The sequence below is a fragment of the Oncorhynchus mykiss genome, chromosome 11, assembly GCF_013265735.2.
Source record: "Oncorhynchus mykiss isolate Arlee chromosome 11, USDA_OmykA_1.1, whole genome shotgun sequence".
Classification (NCBI taxonomy): Eukaryota; Metazoa; Chordata; class Actinopteri; order Salmoniformes; family Salmonidae; genus Oncorhynchus; species Oncorhynchus mykiss.
The window spans coordinates 15,250,961-15,269,137 of record NC_048575.1 but is presented as its reverse complement, the minus strand read 5'-3'; the positions used below and the strand labels follow the sequence as shown (position 1 = coordinate 15,269,137).

Sequence of the window (18,177 nt, the reverse complement as noted above, 5' to 3'; positions counted from 1 at the left end):
CGTGCGGTAGCAGAGAGAACAGTCTATGACTAGGTCGGCTGGAGTCTTTGACAATTTTTAGGGCCTTCCTCTGACACCGCCTGTGTGTGTTGTACATGCACCCTGGGTTAATTTTCCTGTTTCAAGGACATCTCCCAATCTCTCTGTATGTGGTAAACGTTCATCTCTGGGTCTTTGGGTTTGGTATAAGAGCTTGAGATAGGCTATTGCACCTGTCCATAAATCCACAATAGCCTACAATTTATAATTCAGGAAAATGACTACATGTAGAATCCTGTAGAATGGTATATACAGGATGCCATCCAAGTCCATGAGGAGACCTGTATGTACTGGTAGGCAAATGGTTCAATTAAGCCTTTCATGAATGTCATATGCAATAAAAACGTCCTATGACGGTAATCTTTATTTAGCCAAGGCATAGATCTGGAGAGAGACATATTCAAATTAAATTGAACAGACAGAGACAGATCTGCCTGAAGTTACACAGTTTGTCACAACACAGGGAACACATTTATTTCAACATGTGAAACAATCGTCTGTTGTGTAGACTAGAATAAAAAGGAAATCTTCTGAGACATGTCATGTGAAATATGACTGTAAGTCTGTAACATGACTCTGAACGTCACAGGCGGAAGGTCATGGAGCAATAGAACGGAAGCGAGAGTAATAGCACATCCGCCGTTGTGGAATAGTGTATTCCAATCGGGCATTAGGCAGTTTCAGAGTGAGTGATATATTTTAGCCGAACGTCAATTAGATTGGAAACATATAGGCTTACATCATTGACAGATACAAAGACGCAATCCTCGGCGCTCAAGAAAAGATTGTAGCGATCTGACGACTGGAGAAAACACCGCCATACACAGAGAGATTGGATAACCCGAGACGAGCCGAGAAAAAAATATCGGAGTGCAGAAGCAGGAGAAACCGTGGACAGTCACAAACCGCATTCAGTTTCGGCTCCTGGAGGATGTCTGGAACCACCGTCGATCAGGTGCGTATTTTTGGACAACCCACTGTCGTGACGTGTGTCGTTGCAATATGAACTTTGTCAACACTTTCGCCAGCTGCTATCATTCAGAGCGGTGGTCATGCTAAATAACACAGACAAAAGTATTTGATATATGATAGCTAGCTGCTATGTAGGCCGAACCTTGAAGTAGCGTACCGGCTGCAACAAACTGCTATCATTCAGAGCGGTGGTCATGCTAAATAACACAGACAAAAGTATTTGATATATGATAGCTAGCTGCTATGTAGGCCGAACCTTGAAGTAGCGTACCGGCTGCAACAAACTGCTATCATTCAGAGCGGTGGTCATGCTAAATAACACAGACAAAAGTATTTGATATATGATAGCTAGCTGCTATGTAGGCCGAACCTTGAAGTAGCGTACCGGCTGCAACAAACTCCAGCTTGAGCCGGTTGCAGTATTTTGTACTTGTCTATGCGGCACGTTTACTGGATGTTAGGTGCGTTTGAAAATAATGCAAAGGAAGCCTTGGATCGGTAGGCTAGGACTGAATGCGCTTGAATATGTCGTGATATACAGCCACTGTTATGGAATCATTGCATGTATTTCAGTAGCTTAGGCCTAGCTCACCTCGCATGTTTGCTACCATCACTCTTCTTCCTATCAAACAGTTCCCTAATAGGCCCATGCACAATCTGATAAATCTCTCTTCCCTATCACGTTTGCACTCATCCATTCTGATGTCAGAGACCCAAAGGACAAGGAAATAAAGGTATGTTTGTCACCTTATTCTTCTACGATGGCATGGTTGTTGTGGAGTTTGATGACAGTCAAACTAACTGCTGTACTAACTAAAGAGTGTAATTAAATAACTGCTCTGATTACTCTTCAACCACCTTTGTTTTGACCTGGTGACCTGGTGTCATCAGCCAAAAGTAGGTAAACTAACTCACTTAGCCCTATAACCATACACCACTGTTCTTGTCATATTCTTGGGTGATGTTATCATCTATGTTGTCATACCCCAACTACTTAATGGGAATGTAAGGGGGTTTATAAGTAGTTTATCAATTGTTCATTATTGGTTTGTAGATCTGTAAAAACACAATAGTTGAATTTAGCTGAGGGACCTTTATGGTTCTATCACATCTAAAGAATAACCTAAGAAAAACATTTTCCCTCTCCAGTACAAAACGGATCAATGCATCAGAAGGAGGGAGTAAACGATGAAGACTTTGAACCTTACCTAAGCAGCCAGACAAATCAGGTGTGTGTGAATTCCAATTCTAGCCTATCAGCTTGACATTTCATAGCGTATAGAGGGTTAGCCTTATGATCTCTATGGACCCTAATAATTGTGTCTGATAGTGATACAGGGTCAGGCTTCATATGAGGGTGTATAGCAGGGGTACTCAAATACTACTTGAGAAGGTCCTGTCACACAGATTTCCTAGGTGGCAAAGGTGTCATTTATCGGCATAGTAACCAACCCCCATCTCGCGACCCATGTGAACAAAGAGAGCTTCAAACCTGTCTGCCAATAACAGCTAGTTTTCCCCTCCCAGACAGTCATAGCAAAATTCTTGCTTGAGAAATAGTTTTTTGCTAAATTAGCAATTTTTGCCCATTTGAATGGAAATGTATTATAGGAAGGTACTTACTTGTTACCCTGAAATGATTTTAATGTTCTTTTTTAATTATTATTTTGTGTTGACCCTGTTCTGTGTCTGGATATGGACTGCTGTCTGCCTATTGAGGATGGCTGGTGTATAGAGTATTACCTCTGAATGAAAACACTGTATAGTAAGTCTATGTAATTAAGAAGCCATTGATAGATAACTAACTCACAGCTCTTTAAAAAAAAAAAAACTTTTCCATTTAAAAAATGAGCTGTGAGGGAAATTATTGTTGATTAAAAAGACTAGTGAAATGAAGAATTCTAGTGAATTGTAGCCAAGAACAAACCCACCATTGGCCATGCCAATTTACTTATGAAATGAATCTATACAAACTCAGACAATTATTACAACAACAACTGACAGATTATTTGAACACTGTTGCTGTCTTCACTTCTTGTTAAGGGAAACAGACATTTTATAGAGCTAGCATCCATTTTTTCCTCTGAAAGCCAGTCTTGCTCCTTTGAAGAAACGCTAATTTATTTCTTAGTTACGCTTTTGAGCAGAGATGGGCAAGATTAGGTTAGTCTTAGCTTCTATCACTAAGGTCATCCATTAACTGACCACTGTTCTCCCCATCTACAGAATAACAGCTACCCACCAATGTCCGACCCCTACATACCCAGCTACTATGCTCCTTCCATCGGCTTCCCTTACTCCCTGGGGGAGGCCCCCTGGTCCACTGCGGGGGACCCCCCCATGCCCTACCTGACCACCTATGGACAGATGAGCAATGGCGAGCACCACTTTATCCCAGACGGGGTGTTCAGCCAGCCGGGCGCCCTGGGCAACACCCCTCCCTTCCTCAGCCAGCACGGCTTCAACTTCTTCCCTGGAAACGCAGATTATTCCACCTGGGGCACCAGTGTCTCTCAGGGCCAGTCCACACAGAGCAATGCCTATAGTAATAGTTATGGTTACACGCCTAGTTCCCTGGGGAGGGCTATAGCTGATGGACAGGCAGGCTTCAGCAGTGACGCCCAGCTCAGTAAGGTCCCGGTACTGAGCAGCATCGAGCAGGGCATGACTGGGTTAAAACTGGACATGGGCGCAGCCGTCACCAAGACTGTCGGCTCGCCCCTTGGGGGCACGTTGGGCATGAGTAGCATGGCGGCCAATAACATGCCTCCATTGGTTAGTTCCTCTGCCCCCAAACCCACGTCCTGGGCAGCCATTGCCAGGAAGCCGGCCAAGCCCCAACCCAAGGTCAAGCCCAAAGCCAACATGGGGATGGGAGCCCCTGCCATTCCCCCGCCGCCAATCAAGCACAACATGAACATTGGCACCTGGGACGATAAGGGCTCCGTCAACAAGCCCCCCTTAGCTCAGGCCATGATGCAACCTCAGACCATGGTGCAGCAGACCCTGATGGGCCAGCCCCAGCCCCTGCTGCAGAGCCCTCTGCCCCACCAACACCAGCACCAACATCAGCACCAGCAGCACCACCAACCCTTTCAGCTGCAGTCCCTCCAGTCTCCCCAACACCCCCAGCAGATGCCTCCAGGCCCCCCGCACCACCACCAACACACCCACCAGAACTTCTCCTCCCAGCCTGGCCCCCCTCAACCTATGCATCAACACCAACATCCCCAACCCCCACCCCAGAACCGCTGGGTGGCACCCCGGAACAGGGGCACCTTCAACCAAGGAGGGGCGGAAGGCTTTGGGATGGGTGTTGGTGGGGTCCCCCTCAGTGCCTCTCCCTGCTCCGGGGAGGTGCACCCCGTGTTAGAGAAACTGCGGGCCCTCAACAACTACAACCCCAAAGACTTTGACTGGAACCTGAAGAACGGCCGCGTGTTCATCATCAAGAGCTACTCTGAGGACGACATCCACCGCTCCATCAAGTACTCCATCTGGTGCAGCACCGAGCACGGCAACAAGCGCCTGGACGGCGCCTACCGTTCGCTGGGGGCCAAGGGGCCCCTCTACCTGTTGTTCAGCGTCAACGGCAGCGGTCATTTCTGCGGCGTGGCAGAGATGCGCTCGCCCGTGGATTACAACGCCTACGCAGGCGTCTGGTCTCAGGACAAGTGGAAGGGCAAGTTTGAGGTGAAGTGGGCGTTTGTGAAGGACGTGCCCAACAGCCAGCTGAGGCACATCAGACTGGAGAACAATGACAACAAGCCCGTCACCAACTCCAGGGACACTCAAGAGGTGCCTCTGGAAAAGGCCAAGCAAGTGCTTAAAATTATTGCCACTTTCAAGCATACCACCTCAATCTTTGATGACTTTGCACATTACGAGAAGCGCCAGGAGGAGGAAGAGGCCCTGCGGAGGGTGAGAGAACCGTGCTGCTGACACACACAGCCTTTTCCTTGTGGGGACCGGCAAAGTGGCCGCACTTGTCTGAATTTTCCTTGTTTTACGATCCTTGTGAGGACTTCTGGTCCCCACAAGGATGGTAAAACCACACACACACACACACACACAGCCCTATTGTATCAGCTGGCAGCAGAGTGTGTATGTGTGTGAGATGGTCACTAGTCACTCAGTCATACAGTGTAATACTGGTCAGTGGTCAACAGCGGTCATCATCTGGGCTCTCTTAGTTCGTAGGCTTCTTGTCTACTCGAACAATCCATTTCTACCAGTGTCATTAGTCCAAGATGGTGGGTTCTATCAGTGTCATTAGTCCAAGGTGGTGGGTTCTACCAGTGTCATTAGTCCAAGGTAGTGGGTTCTATCAGTGTCATTAGTCCAAGGTGGTGGGTTCTACCAGTGTCATTAGTCCAAGATGGTGGGTTCTATCAGTGTCATTAGTCCAAGATGGTGGGTTCTACCAGTGTCATTAGTCCAAGGTGGTGGGTTCTACCAGTGTCATTAGTCCAAGATGGTGGGTTCTATCAGTGTCATTAGTCCAAGATGGTGGGTTCTATCAGTGTCATTAGTCCAAGATGGTGGGTTCTATCAGTGTCATTAGTCCAAGGTAGTGGGTTCTACCAGTGTCATTAGTCCAAGATGGTGGGTTCTATCAGTGTCATTAGTCCAAGATGGTGGGTTCTATCAGTGTCATTAGTCCAAGATGGTGGGTTCTATCAGTGTTATTAGTCCAAGGTGGTGGGTTCTACCAGTGTCATTAGTCCAAGGTAGTGGGTTCTACCAGTGTCATTAGTCCAAGATGGTGGGTTCTATCAGTGTCATTAGTCCAAGGTAGTGGGTTCTACCAGTGTCATTAGTCCAAGGTGGTGGGTTCTACCAGTGTCATTAGTCCAAGGTGGAGGGTTCTACCAGTGTCATTAGTCCAAGGTGGAGCGTTCTACCAGTGTCATTAGTCCAAGGTGGAGGGTTCTACCAGTGTCATTAGTCCAAGGTGGAGGGTTCTACCAGTGTCATGTCATTAGTCCAAGGTGGAGGGTTCTACCAGTGTCATTACATTAGTCCAAGGTGGTGGGTTCTACCAGTGTCATTACATTAGTCCAAGGTGGTGGGTTCTACCAGTGTCATTACATTAGTCCAAGGTGGTGGGTTCTACCAGTGTCATTACATTAGTCCAAGGTGGTGGGTTCTACCAGTGCCATTACTCTAAGGTGGTGAGGTACGTTGATGTGTTGAATTAGCAGCTCATCCCTCAGGCCTGACCATCTCTGCATTGGTCCAACCAGGAAACACTATCTGATCTGGCAGCCATTTTGTGTGACTATGTGCTTCTATGAGAGTGATGATTCGCCCACGGAACTGGAGAGTGGGATACGCAGGGGTTTCCTGAAATTGGCCGCATTCCTCACATACCTCCTCTCAGACAAAGGCAGAAGTGGCTCTGATCTACCTTTGAACACCAGGCCTCTGGCAGAGACGGGCTCCTCTTGCTTCATTAGCTGTACAGCCCCAACCTATATGCCTAATGTATATCACTGGGTTTCTATGGGTTCCGTTTTAACATTGTTTATATTTCGGGGTTATTCCACAATGTTTTGGGAAACAATTACATTATTCACTGGTTCTTACTTGCGCAAGCAGACACACTTTGAGCAATAATATACATACAACCTATCGAAGGCAGAGAACTGAGACAATTCCGATTCACACATGAGTATAATACACACTTGTACATGTGTGAAATAAGACAAATATAAGCACCCAGCTAATTATTATCATTGTTATAGGATGGACCAGCTAGGAAATCTAGGAAACACATTCTTAATTAAAAATACATATTCTAATCTCATTATATTAAAGGCCCAGTGCAGTCAAAATGTGATTTCCCTGTGTTTTATGTATATTTCTACACTGAGGTTGGAATAATACTGTGAAATTGTGAAAATTATGATAATGCCCTTTTAGTGTAAGAGCTGTTTGAAAAGACCACCTGAAATGTCAGCCTATTTTGGTGGGGTGGAGTTTTGGTCTGCCTGATGACATCACCAGATGGTAAATTAGTTAACAGACCAATAAGGAGTTCCAAACCTCTCGGCCAATAACAGCCAGTTTTCTGTTTTCCCCTCCCCACTCAGACCACTTCCAGATAGTCCTAGCACAATTCTTGCTTTAGAAATTACTCCTTGCAAAGAATATATTTTTGTTTCTTTTTGAAAACGATCACATTAAGGTATTTCATTGTTACCCAGAAATGATTTGATATTGAGATAAAAATGGCAGGATTGGACCGTTAAGAACCCCCCCCCCCCACACACACACACACACAACCTTTTATTTTTCTTCTTCCTACTCTGTCCGTCTCTCCATCTCTCCATTTCCCTCCCCCTTGCTCTCCTTCTCCCTTTATCTCCCCCATCTATATATCTCTCCTTCCCTCTGTCCTTCTCCCTCTCTGGCTCCCTCCCTCTATATTGATGCTGGTGTACTGACTCTTGGTTCCTGACCTTGTTAATATTTACCGGGTAACACTCATAAATATTTCAAGTCCATGTTTTCAGGAGCACAGAAAACAACCTGTCAGTAGGAAATGTGTTTTGACTGAAGCCAAGGTAGCGTTGTGTAGCCTAGCGTGGGGCAAGCGGCTGGCGCTGCTTTTGTAGCCCTGACCCCTCTACATGACAGCCCAGGACCTGACAGAACCCATCCTCCTCCCTCCCTCACCCTCCCCAGCCTGACAAGGTTAATTGACCTCCATTGTTAGGCCTCTCTTCTCTCACTCTGAGGGCTGTCAGGTGGAGCGGTCTGCAGTATGTTGTCCCAGACAGAGGGTTGATGCTAATCAGAAGCTAACTGTGGAGACTGAGGTTGTATACAGGATTGAGGATATAGACCGATACTGAACAAAATTTGGCCCTAATCTATGGATTTCACATGGGAAGGGTACTTAGCCATGGGTGGGCCTGGGAAGGCATAGGCCCACACACTTGGGAGCCAGGTCTAGCCAATCAGAATGAGTTTTTCCCCACAAAAGGGCTTTACTACAGACATAAATACTCCTCTGTTTCATCAGCTGTCTGGGTGGCTGGTCTCAGACCATCAAGGTGAAGAAGCTGGAAGTGGAGGTCCTGGGCTGGCGTGGTTACACGTGGTCTGCTGTTGTGAGGCCTTTTGGATGTATTGCCAAATTCTCTAAAATGATGTTCGTGGCGGCTTATGGTAGAGAAATGAACATTAGATTCTTTGGGAACAACACTGGTGGACATTCCTGCAGTCAGCATGCCAATTGCATGCTCCCTCAACTGGCGTTGTGAAAAAACTGCTCATTTTAGAGTGGCCTTTTATTGTCCCCAGCACAAGGTGCAACCCTGTCATGATCATGCTGTTGAATCAGCTTCTTGATATGCCACACCTGTCAGGTGGATGGATTATCTTGGCAAAGGGGAAATGCTTTCTAACAGGGATGTAAACACATCTGAGAGAAACAAGCATTTTGTGCAGATGGAACATTACTGGGATCTTTTCATTTCAGCTCATGAAGCATGGGATCAACACTTTACATGTTGCGTTAATATTTTTGTTCAATATAGATAAGTGGATTGGAATATTTGCAGAGGTGTGTTTGTCAGGGTCGTGTGTGTGTGTGTGTCAATGTGGCAATATGGCAGTCAAATGAATTTTGATTAGTCACATGCTTCGTAAACAACAGGTGTAGACTAACAATGATGCTTACCTACGGGCCCTTCCCAGCAATGCAGAGAGAAAGAAAATAGAGAAATAATAACAAATAACAAATAAACCCTTCAGTAGGTGGGTGGATGTGCGTGGGTGGATGTGAGTGGGTGGGTGGATGTGAGTGGGTGGGTGGATGTGCGTGGGTGGGTGGATGTGCGTGGGTGGGTGGATGTGCGTGGGTGGATGTGAGTGGGTGGGTGGATGTGCGTGGGTAGATGTGAGTGGGTGGGTGGATGTGCGTGGGTGGATGTGAGTTGGTGGGTGGATGTGCGTGGGTGGGTGGATGTGCGTGGGTGGGTGGATGTGCGTGGGTGGATGTGAGTGGGTGGGTGGATGTGCGTGGGTAGATGTGAGTGGGTGGGTGGATGTGCGTGGGTGGATGTGAGTTGGTGGGTGGGTGGATGTGCGTGGGTGGATGTGAGTTGGTGGGTGGGTGGATGTGAGTGGGTGGGTGGATGTGAGTGGTTGGATGTGAGTGGGTGGATGTGAGTGCGTGGGTGGATGTGTGTGGGTGGGTGGGTGGATGTGAGTGGGTGGGTGGGTGGATGTGAGTGGGTGGATGTACGTGGGTGGGTGGATGTGCGTGGGTGGGTGGATGTGCATGCATGGGTGGATGTGCGTGCGTGGGTGGATGTGCGTGCGTGGGTGGATATGCGTGGGTGGATGTGCGTGAGTGGGTGGATGTTCGTGCGTGGGTGGATGTGAGTGGGTGGATGTGCGTGCGTGGGTGGATGTGGTAGCCTCAGGTGAGTGAATAAAGGATGGTCTCTGTGGGCACAGACACACTGAGGAGGTATTTGTTTCCCCAGCCACCCAGGCCAGGTCAGGCTTCAGCCCCAGCACCAGACAGAGTATCCCTACTGGGGATAGAGTTACTCTGGAGGCCCAGGTCTCACTGGGGCGTTCCCTTGCTGTGTCCACTGACACTGACACCTTCCTTCCCTCAAAGGGACCACTGTTTTCCCTGGGAAATGGGAGAATTAGTCTATATAAAGCCCTGAAGTTTGTCAAGTCCGTACATTGTTTTGAGTTTTACTGTGTTTTTATAGCTTGGATAAGCACATCTTTGTGTACCAACTTTGCTTGACAGCGAATTTTGGAAGTGATGTGTGTGTTGTTGTGTGTGTGAGTATTAGAATGCACTGTGCAGCCAGGCCTGTATTTGTGTATGTCAATAAATGAACAGTCGGGGAGTAAACTGACAGACCTGCTTTTCTCATGGTTTTAAAGAGTTAATAGAGCACGACCATCCAGTCCTCCTTCTGATCTCGCTCTCTTTTATTTATGTAATAATATATATACAGTTGAAGTCGGAGGTTTACATACACTTAGGGTGGAGTCATTAAAACTCGTTTTTCAACCACTCCACACATTTCTTGTTAACAAACTATTGTTTTGGCAAGTTGGTTAGGACATCTACTTTGTGCATGACACAAGTAATATTTCCAACAATTGTTTACAGACAGATTATTTCACTTATAATTCACTGTATCACAATTCCAGTAGGTCAGAAGTTTACATACACTAAGTTGACTGTGCCTTTAAACAGCTTGGAAAATTCCAGAAAATTATGTCATGGCTTTAGAAGCTTCTGATAGGCTAATTGACATAATTTGAGTCAATTGGAGGTTTACCCGTGGATGTATTTCAAAGCCTACCTTCAAACTCAGTGCCTCTTTGCTTGACATCATGGGAAAATCAACCAAGACCTCAGAAAAACATTGTAGACCTCCACAAGTCTGGTTCATCCTTGGGAGCAATTTCCAAATGCCTGAAGGTACCACGTTCATCTGTACAAACAATAGTACGCAAGAATAAACACCATGGGATCACGCAGCCGTCATACCGCTCAGGAAGGAGACGCGTTCTGTCTCCTAGAGATGAACGTACTTTGGTGTGAAAAGTGCAAATCAATCCCAGAACAACAGCAAAGGACCTTGTGAAGATTCTGGAGGAAACAGGTACAAAAGTATCTATATCCACAGTAAAACGAGTCCTATATCGACATAACCTGAAAGGCCGCTCAGCCAGGAAGAAGCCACTGCTCCAAAACCGCCATAAAAAAGCCAGACTACGGTTTGCAACTGCACATGGGGACAAAGATTGTACTTTTTGGAGAAATGTCCTCTGGTCTGATGAAACCAAAATAGAACTGTTTGGCCATAATGACCATCGTTATGTTTGGAGGAAAAGGGGGAGGCTTGCAAGCTGAAGAACGCCATCCCAACCGTGAAGCACGGGGGTGGCAGCATCGTATTGTGGGGGTGCTTTGCTGAAGGAGGGACTGGTGCACTTCACAAAATAGATGGCATCATGAGGAGGGAAAATTATGTGGATATATTGAAGCAACATCTCAAGACATCAGTCAGGAAGTTAAAGCTTGGTCACAAATGGGTCTTCCAAATGGACAATGGTCCCAAGCATATTTCCAAAGTTATGGCAAAATGGCTTAAGGACGACAACAGTCAAGGTATTGGAGTGGTCATCATAAATCCCTGACCTCAATCCCATTGAAAATATGTTGGCAGAACTGAAAAGGCGTGTGTGAGCAATGAGGCCAACAAACCTGTCTCATTTATACCAGCTCTGTCAGGAGGAACTTATTGTGGGAAGCTTGTGGAAGGCTACCTGAACCGTTTGACCCACTTTAAAGGCAATGCTACCAAATACTAATTGAGTGTATGTAAACTTCTGACCTGCTGGGAATGTGATGAATTCTCTCTACTATTATTCTGATATTTCACATTCTTAAAATAAAGTGGGGGAGCCTAACTGACCTAAGACAGGGAATTTTTACTAGGATTAAATGTCAGGAAATGTGAAAAACTGAGTTTAAATGTATTTGGCTAAGGTGTATGTAAACTCCCGACTTCAACTGTGTATATATATCCCCCTCTCTTTCGCTCTCTATTATCTCTCTATCTATCCCTCTCGCTCTTCTACTCTCTCTCTCTATCTCTATCTATCCTCTCTTTCTCCCTCTTTCTCCTTCTCCCTCTTTCTTTCTCCCTCTCCTACTCCCTCTTTCTCTTTCTTTCTATTTCTCTCTCCTACTCCCTCTCTTTCTTTCTCCTCATCTCTTTCCTCCATCTCCCCCTCTTCATCATAGTGATTAACTGTGCCATGATTTATTAGCCTTCCTGCCTGCTCATAAAAATGACTACAACCAGACAGACCTTCTGGTGTATGGAGAGAGGGGGGAGGAAGGGAGGGGGGGTACAGATGGAGATTGGAAGGGGCAGAGATGGACATTGGAAGGGGGAGGAGGGGGCAGAGATGGGGATAGGAGGAGGGGGCAGAGATGGGGATAGGAGGAGGGGGCAGAGATGGGGATAGGAGGGGAGGAGGAGGGGGCAGAGATGGGGATAGGAGGAGGGGGCAGAGATGGGGATAGGAGGGGAGGAGGAGGGGGCAGAGATGGGGATAGGAGGGCAGGAGGAGGGGGCAGAGATGGGGATTGTAAGTGGAGGAGGGGCAGAGATGGGGATAGGAGGGGAGGAGGGGGCAGAGATGGGGATTGTAAGTGGAGGAGGGGCAGAGATGAGGGGAGGAGGAGGGGGCAGAGATGGGGATTGTAAGTGGAGGAGGGGCAGAGATGAGGGGAGGAGGAGGGGGCAGAGATGGGGATTGTAAGTGGAGGAGGGGCAGAGATGAGGCGAGGAGGGGGCAGAGATGGGGAGGAGGAGGGGGCAGAGATGGGGATTGTAAGTGGAGGAGGGGCAGAGATGAGGGGAGGAGGGGGCAGAGATGGGGAGGAGGAGGGAATAGGAGGGGAGGAGGAGGGGGCAGAGATGGGGATAGGAGGGGAGGAGGAGGGAATAGGAGGGGAGGAGGAGGGGGCAGAGATGGGGATAGGAGGGGAGGAGGAGGGGGCAGAGATGGGGATAGGAGGGGAGGAGGAGGGGGCAGAGATGGGGATAGGAGGGGAGGAGGAAGGGGCAGAGATGGGGATAGGAGGGGGCAGAGATGGGGATAGGAGGGGAGGAGGAAGGGGCAGAGATGGGGATAGGAGGGGAGGAGGAAGGGGCAGAGATGGGGAGAGGAGGGGAGGAGGAAGGGGCAGAGATGGGGAGAGGAGGGGAGGAGGAGGGGGCAGAGATGGGGATAGGAGGGGAGGAGGAGGGGGCAGAGATGGGGAGGAGGAGGGGGCAGAGATGGGGAGGAGGAGGGGGCAGAGATGGGGATAGGAGGGGAGGAGGAGGGGGCAGAGATGGGGAGGAGGAGGGGGCAGAGATGGGGATAGGAGGGGAGGAGGAGGGGGCAGAGATGGGGAGGAGGAGGGGGCAGAGATGGGGATAGGAGGGGAGGAGGAAGGGGCAGAGATGGGGAGGAGGCGGGGGCAGAGATGGGGATAGGAGGGGAGGAGGAGGGGGCAGAGATGGGGAGGAGGAGGGGGCAGAGATGGGGATAGGAGGGGAGGAGGAGGGGGCAGAGATGGGGATAGGAGGGGAGGAGGAGGGGGCAGAGATGGGGAGGAGGGGAGGAGGAAGGGGCAGAGATGGGGATAGGAGGGGGCAGAGATGGGGATAGGAGGGGAGGAGGAAGGGGCAGAGATGGGGAGAGGAGGGGAGGAGGAAGGGGCAGAGATGGGGATAGGAGGGGAGGAGGAAGGGGCAGAGATGGGGAGAGGAGGGGAGGAGGAAGGGGCAGAGATGGGGATAGGAGGGGAGGAGGAGGGGGCAGAGATGGGGATAGGAGGGGAGGAGGAAGGGGCAGAGATGGGGAGAGGAGGGGAGGAGGAGGGGGCAGAGATGGGGATAGGAGGGGAGGAGGAAGGGGCAGAGATGGGGAGAGGAGGGGAGGAGGAGGGGGCAGAGATGGGGAGGAGGAGGGGGCAGAGATGGGGATAGGAGGGGAGGAGGAGGGGGCAGAGATGGGGATAGGAGGGGAGGAGGAGGGGGCAGAGATGGGGAGGAGGAGGGGGCAGAGATGGAGAAAAATTGTCACATGCGCCGAATACCACAGGTGTATTACTGTGAAATGCTGACTTACAAACCCTTAACCAACAAAGCAGTTCAAGAAATAATCATAAAAATATTTACTAAATAAACTAAAGTTTAAAAAAAACTATAAAATCCAAAAGTAACACAAAACCATTCCATAACAATAACAAGGCTATATACGGGGGTACCAGTACCGAGGGAATGGACAGGTTTGTTGAGGTCATTTGTAAAGTGACAATGCATAGATAATAAACAGCGAGTAGCAGCAGTATTAAAACAAAGAGGGGGGTCAATAGAAATAGTCAGGGTGGGCATTGGATTTATTGGGGATTGGAGGGGATGAGGGGGCATACAGTGCATCCGGAAAGTATTCAGACCCATTCATGTTTTTGCTACGTTACAGCCTTATTCTAAAATGGATTAAATGAATGTGTGTTCCTCGTCAATCTTCACTCAATACCCCATAATAACAAAGGGAAAACTGTTTTTGGGAATTTTTGCAAATGTATAAAATATATTTTTTAAAACAATCATATTCAGACGCTTTGCTATGAGACTCAAAATTGATTTCAGGTGCATCCTGTTTCCATTGATCATCCTTGAGATGTTTCTACAACTTGAAAGAAGTCCACCTGTGGTAAAGCTGTCTATATGAGGTTCCACAGTTGGCAGTGAATGTCAGAGAAAAAACGGAAGGAATTGTCCGAAGAGCTCTGAGACAGGATTGTGTCGAAGCACAGATCTGGAGAAGGATACCAAAACATTTATGCAGTATTGAAGGTCCCCAAGAACACTGTGGCCTCCATCATTCTTAAATGGAAGAGGTTTGGAACCATGAAGATTCTTCCTAGAGCTGGCTGTCTGGCCAAACTGAGCAATCAGGTGGGGGGGCTTGGTCAGGGAGGTGATCAAAAACACGATGGTCACTCTGACAGAGCTCCAGAGGACCTCTGTGGAGATGGGAGAACCTTTCAGAAGGACAACCATCTCTGTAGCACTCCACCAATTTATGGTAGAGTGGCCAGACGGGAACCACTCCTCAGTAAAAGGCACATGACAGCACGCTTGCAATTTGCCAGAAGGCACCTAATGGACTCTCGGATCATGAGAAACAAGATTCTCTGGTCTGATGAAACCAAGATTGAAATCTTTGGCCTGAATGCCAATCGTCACTTCTGGAGGAAACCTGGCACCATCCCTACAGTGAAGCATGGTGGTGGCAGCATCATGCTGTGGATGTTTTTCAGTGGCAGGGACTGGGAGACTAGTCAGGACCGAGGGAAAGATGAACAGAGCAAAGTACAGAGAGATCTTTGATGAAAACCTGCTCCAGAGCGCTCAGGACCTTAGACTGGGGTGAAGGTTCACCTTCTAACAGGACAACGACCCTAAGCACACAGCCAAGACAATGCAGGAGTGGCTTCGGGACAACATGAACCCGATTGAACATCTCTGGAGAGACCTGAAAATAGCGGTGCAGCGACGCTCTCCAGCCAACCTGACAGAGCTTGAGAGGATCTGCAGAGAAGAATGGGAGAAACTCCCCAAATACAGGTGTGCCAAGCTTGTAGCTTCATACCCAAGAAGACTCAATACTGTAATCGCTGCTAAAGGTGCTTCAACAAGGTACTGAGTTAAGGGTCTGAATACTTGTGTAAATTTGATATTTCAGTATAATTTTTTTTTTTTTTAAAGATACATTTATAAACCTGTTTTTGCTTTGTCATTATGGGGAATTGTGTGTAGATTGATGAGGGGGAAAAAAACAATTTAATCCATTTTAGAATACGGCTGTAACTTAACAAAATATTGAAAAAGTCTAGGGGTCTGAATACATTCAGAATGCACTGTAGATGAGGGGCTGAGGGGAGGAGGGGTAGAGATGGGGGTTTGAGGGGAGGAGGGGGTAGAGAGGGGGGTTTTAGGGGAGGAAGGGGTAGAGATGGGGGTTTGAGAGGGTGAGGAGAGGAGGTGGTAGAGATGGTGGTTTGAAGGGGTAGAGATGGGGGTTTGAGGGGAGGAGGGGGTAGAGAATGGGGTTTGAGTTGGTGAGGGGGTGGAGATGTGGGTTTGAGTTGGTGAGGGGAGGAAGGGGTAGAGATGGTCGTTTGGGGGGAGGAGGGGGTAGAGATGGTCCTTTGGGGGGAGGAGGAGGTAGAGATGGTCTTTTGGGGGGAGGAGGGGGTAGACATGGTCATTTGAGGGGAGGAGGGGGTAGAGATGGTCGTTTGAGGGGAGGAGGGGGTAGAGATGGTCATTTGAGGGGAGGAGGGGGTAGAGATGGTCGTTTGAGGGGAGGAGGGGGTAGAGATGGTCGTTTGAGGGGAGGAGGGGGTAGAGATGGTCGTTTGAGGGGAGGAGGGGGTAGAGATGGTCGTTTGAGGGGAGGAGGGGGTAGAGATGGTCGTTTGAGGGGAGGAGTGGGTAGAGATGGTCGTTTGAGGGGAGGAGGGGTTAGAGATGGTCGTTTGAGGGGAGGAGGGGTTAGAGATGGTCGTTTGAGGGGAGGAGGGGTTAGAGATGGTCGTTTGAGGGGAGGAGGGGGTAGAGATGGGGGGGGTATTTCAGCTGGTGTTAATAAGGATGAAATAAAGTAGGTTTTGAGTTCCACATGCAAAAACTCAACTCTGTGGAAATCTTCAGTAGACACCACTGTGTGACACATTTTGAAGCGAAGCACCCATTTCTTCCGTTAGCTTACATCCAAGGGCCAAATCCTATCACAGAGCTTTCATCACATGAACGGAGAACAAGAGATTGAGTCAAAAAAATACATTTCCCTGAGTATGTTTTGTAACAGCATTCCATGTGTTTTTTCTCCCACTTAAATATCCTCTAATTTTGTCCCCCCCCCCCTCTCTCCCTCTCCCCAGGAGCGGAATAGAAATCAACAGTAACTTTAGAGAGAACTCCTTGCTAGAGGTACAACACTAACGACGTATGACCTTAAATAATTAGCCTAACTACGCAGAAGAAAGGGTCCTGCCATCTTTTCTGCTGAAGACAACAACAAAGAGGCCATATCTCACGATGTGAACACGACGATGGACTCACCTGTATCAGTTCTCTGGTGCATCAATCTACCCCAGTGTTCCTGTCTCTGAAGAAAAATAAAGAACATCACTCACTTTAAAGTCTCTCTTTAAGCACTTTCAGTCCACCTAAAGCAGCCTCTACCAATACCCTTTACTCTCTAATAACTCTTATATCTCACTTATATCTCTCTTTCTGGACTTCTGTTTCTAATAACTGACTAACCAGTGTAGTTAGTTTTTCTGAGGATTTTACCAGACTTGTAGTTTTTTGTTTCGTTTTTTTTTTAATGCCTCCAAAATATTGGGGAAGAAAATGTGTTCTCCCCTCCCCCTCGATGAGCGTTAGCGCCTTCAGAAGAGATTCAAACATATAACATGTATAACAAAATATTTTACTTGAATCTACACTCAGCTTGTGATTGATTGACAGGTGAGGGGAACGACAGGAAACGGCCATAATCATGCCAATCATTAGATGGACCCCTCTTACTCCCGCCCCTTTGTTTCTTCATCTTTTTCTGTGTACCAAAAGATGAGGTGGATGATGTAGTGAGCTGGGCTGGGTGAATGCCAGTTAATGCACATGTTCGTTTTTTCTCTTGTGATTATTATGTCATTCTGAAGTACATTTGTCTGAGGAGAAATCTGCTCCACGGTAACGGTTGCCTTGGTAGCTGTCAGTATCTTCAGGCTAAAGCTGGGGCCTGTTCAGGAGGTTGCAATGTTACACAACATTCAGATAGAAAATGTGTCCAATAGATATGATTCTCTGTCATGTAGATGAGAACAGGAAATTGTTTTAGCTTTAAACATTACGTTTCTATCAGCAGTGTTGTGCAACGTTTCACCTGACTGAACAGGCTTCAGGCTCTCTGTCTCTGAAGAACTCTGTAATGCTTTTGGGATGACCCTCCCTGGTGTTCCTGGGTCCAGGTATAAGGTACTGTTAACCACAGATCTGGGACCAGATGCTCTACCCCATCTCCTAACCTAAACCATTAGGGGGATGAAAATATATCTGGTCCTGGATCAGTGGTTAGGAGTGATTTTTGCCTACTGCCGATTGCTGCTTGGTTACAGAGGGGTATCCCAAAAGCTGAACTTTACTTACACAAGGAAGTGAGCGTTTCTCCTCAAGGTGATTCACTAGCGAAAAATAAACATTACCCATGTTTAGCATAACAAACTCTTCTGCGATGTGTCTTATTGCGGTCTGTTGTGTGTATGTGATTGTATCGATGTGTGAGCAATAACCCTGTCATCCATTTTCTGTTTCTGCACTTGGATGATCCTAATATTACAGATTTTTTACTGACACCAAGACACATCACAGGCTGTGCCCCAACACTCTAGCATGGCTTCCTCCACTCCTCCATCCAGATTGATACTGTAGGGCAGGGATCATCAGCTAGATTCAACCGCGGGACAATTCTTTTTTTTGAGCAGATGGTTGGTGGGCTGGAACATAATTACAAATAATTTGTAGACTGCAAATT

At 47.7% G+C, this 18,177-nt stretch overlaps 1 protein-coding gene across 1 annotated transcript; it reads left to right on the top strand.

The window, feature by feature from the left end:
• The first annotated feature begins 480 nt into the window (after positions 1 to 480).
• LOC110535333 (YTH domain-containing family protein 3) lies at positions 481 to 17,867 on the top strand. The gene is made up of 5 exons (XM_021620270.2): positions 481 to 994; positions 1,721 to 1,745; positions 2,161 to 2,240; positions 3,238 to 4,932; positions 16,520 to 17,867. The coding sequence occupies exons 1-5, from the start codon at positions 971 to 973 to the stop codon at positions 16,541 to 16,543; spliced, it is 1,848 nt and encodes a 615-aa protein (XP_021475945.1). The 5' UTR covers positions 481 to 970; the 3' UTR covers positions 16,544 to 17,867.
• Positions 17,868 to 18,177: the final 310 nt, after the last annotated feature.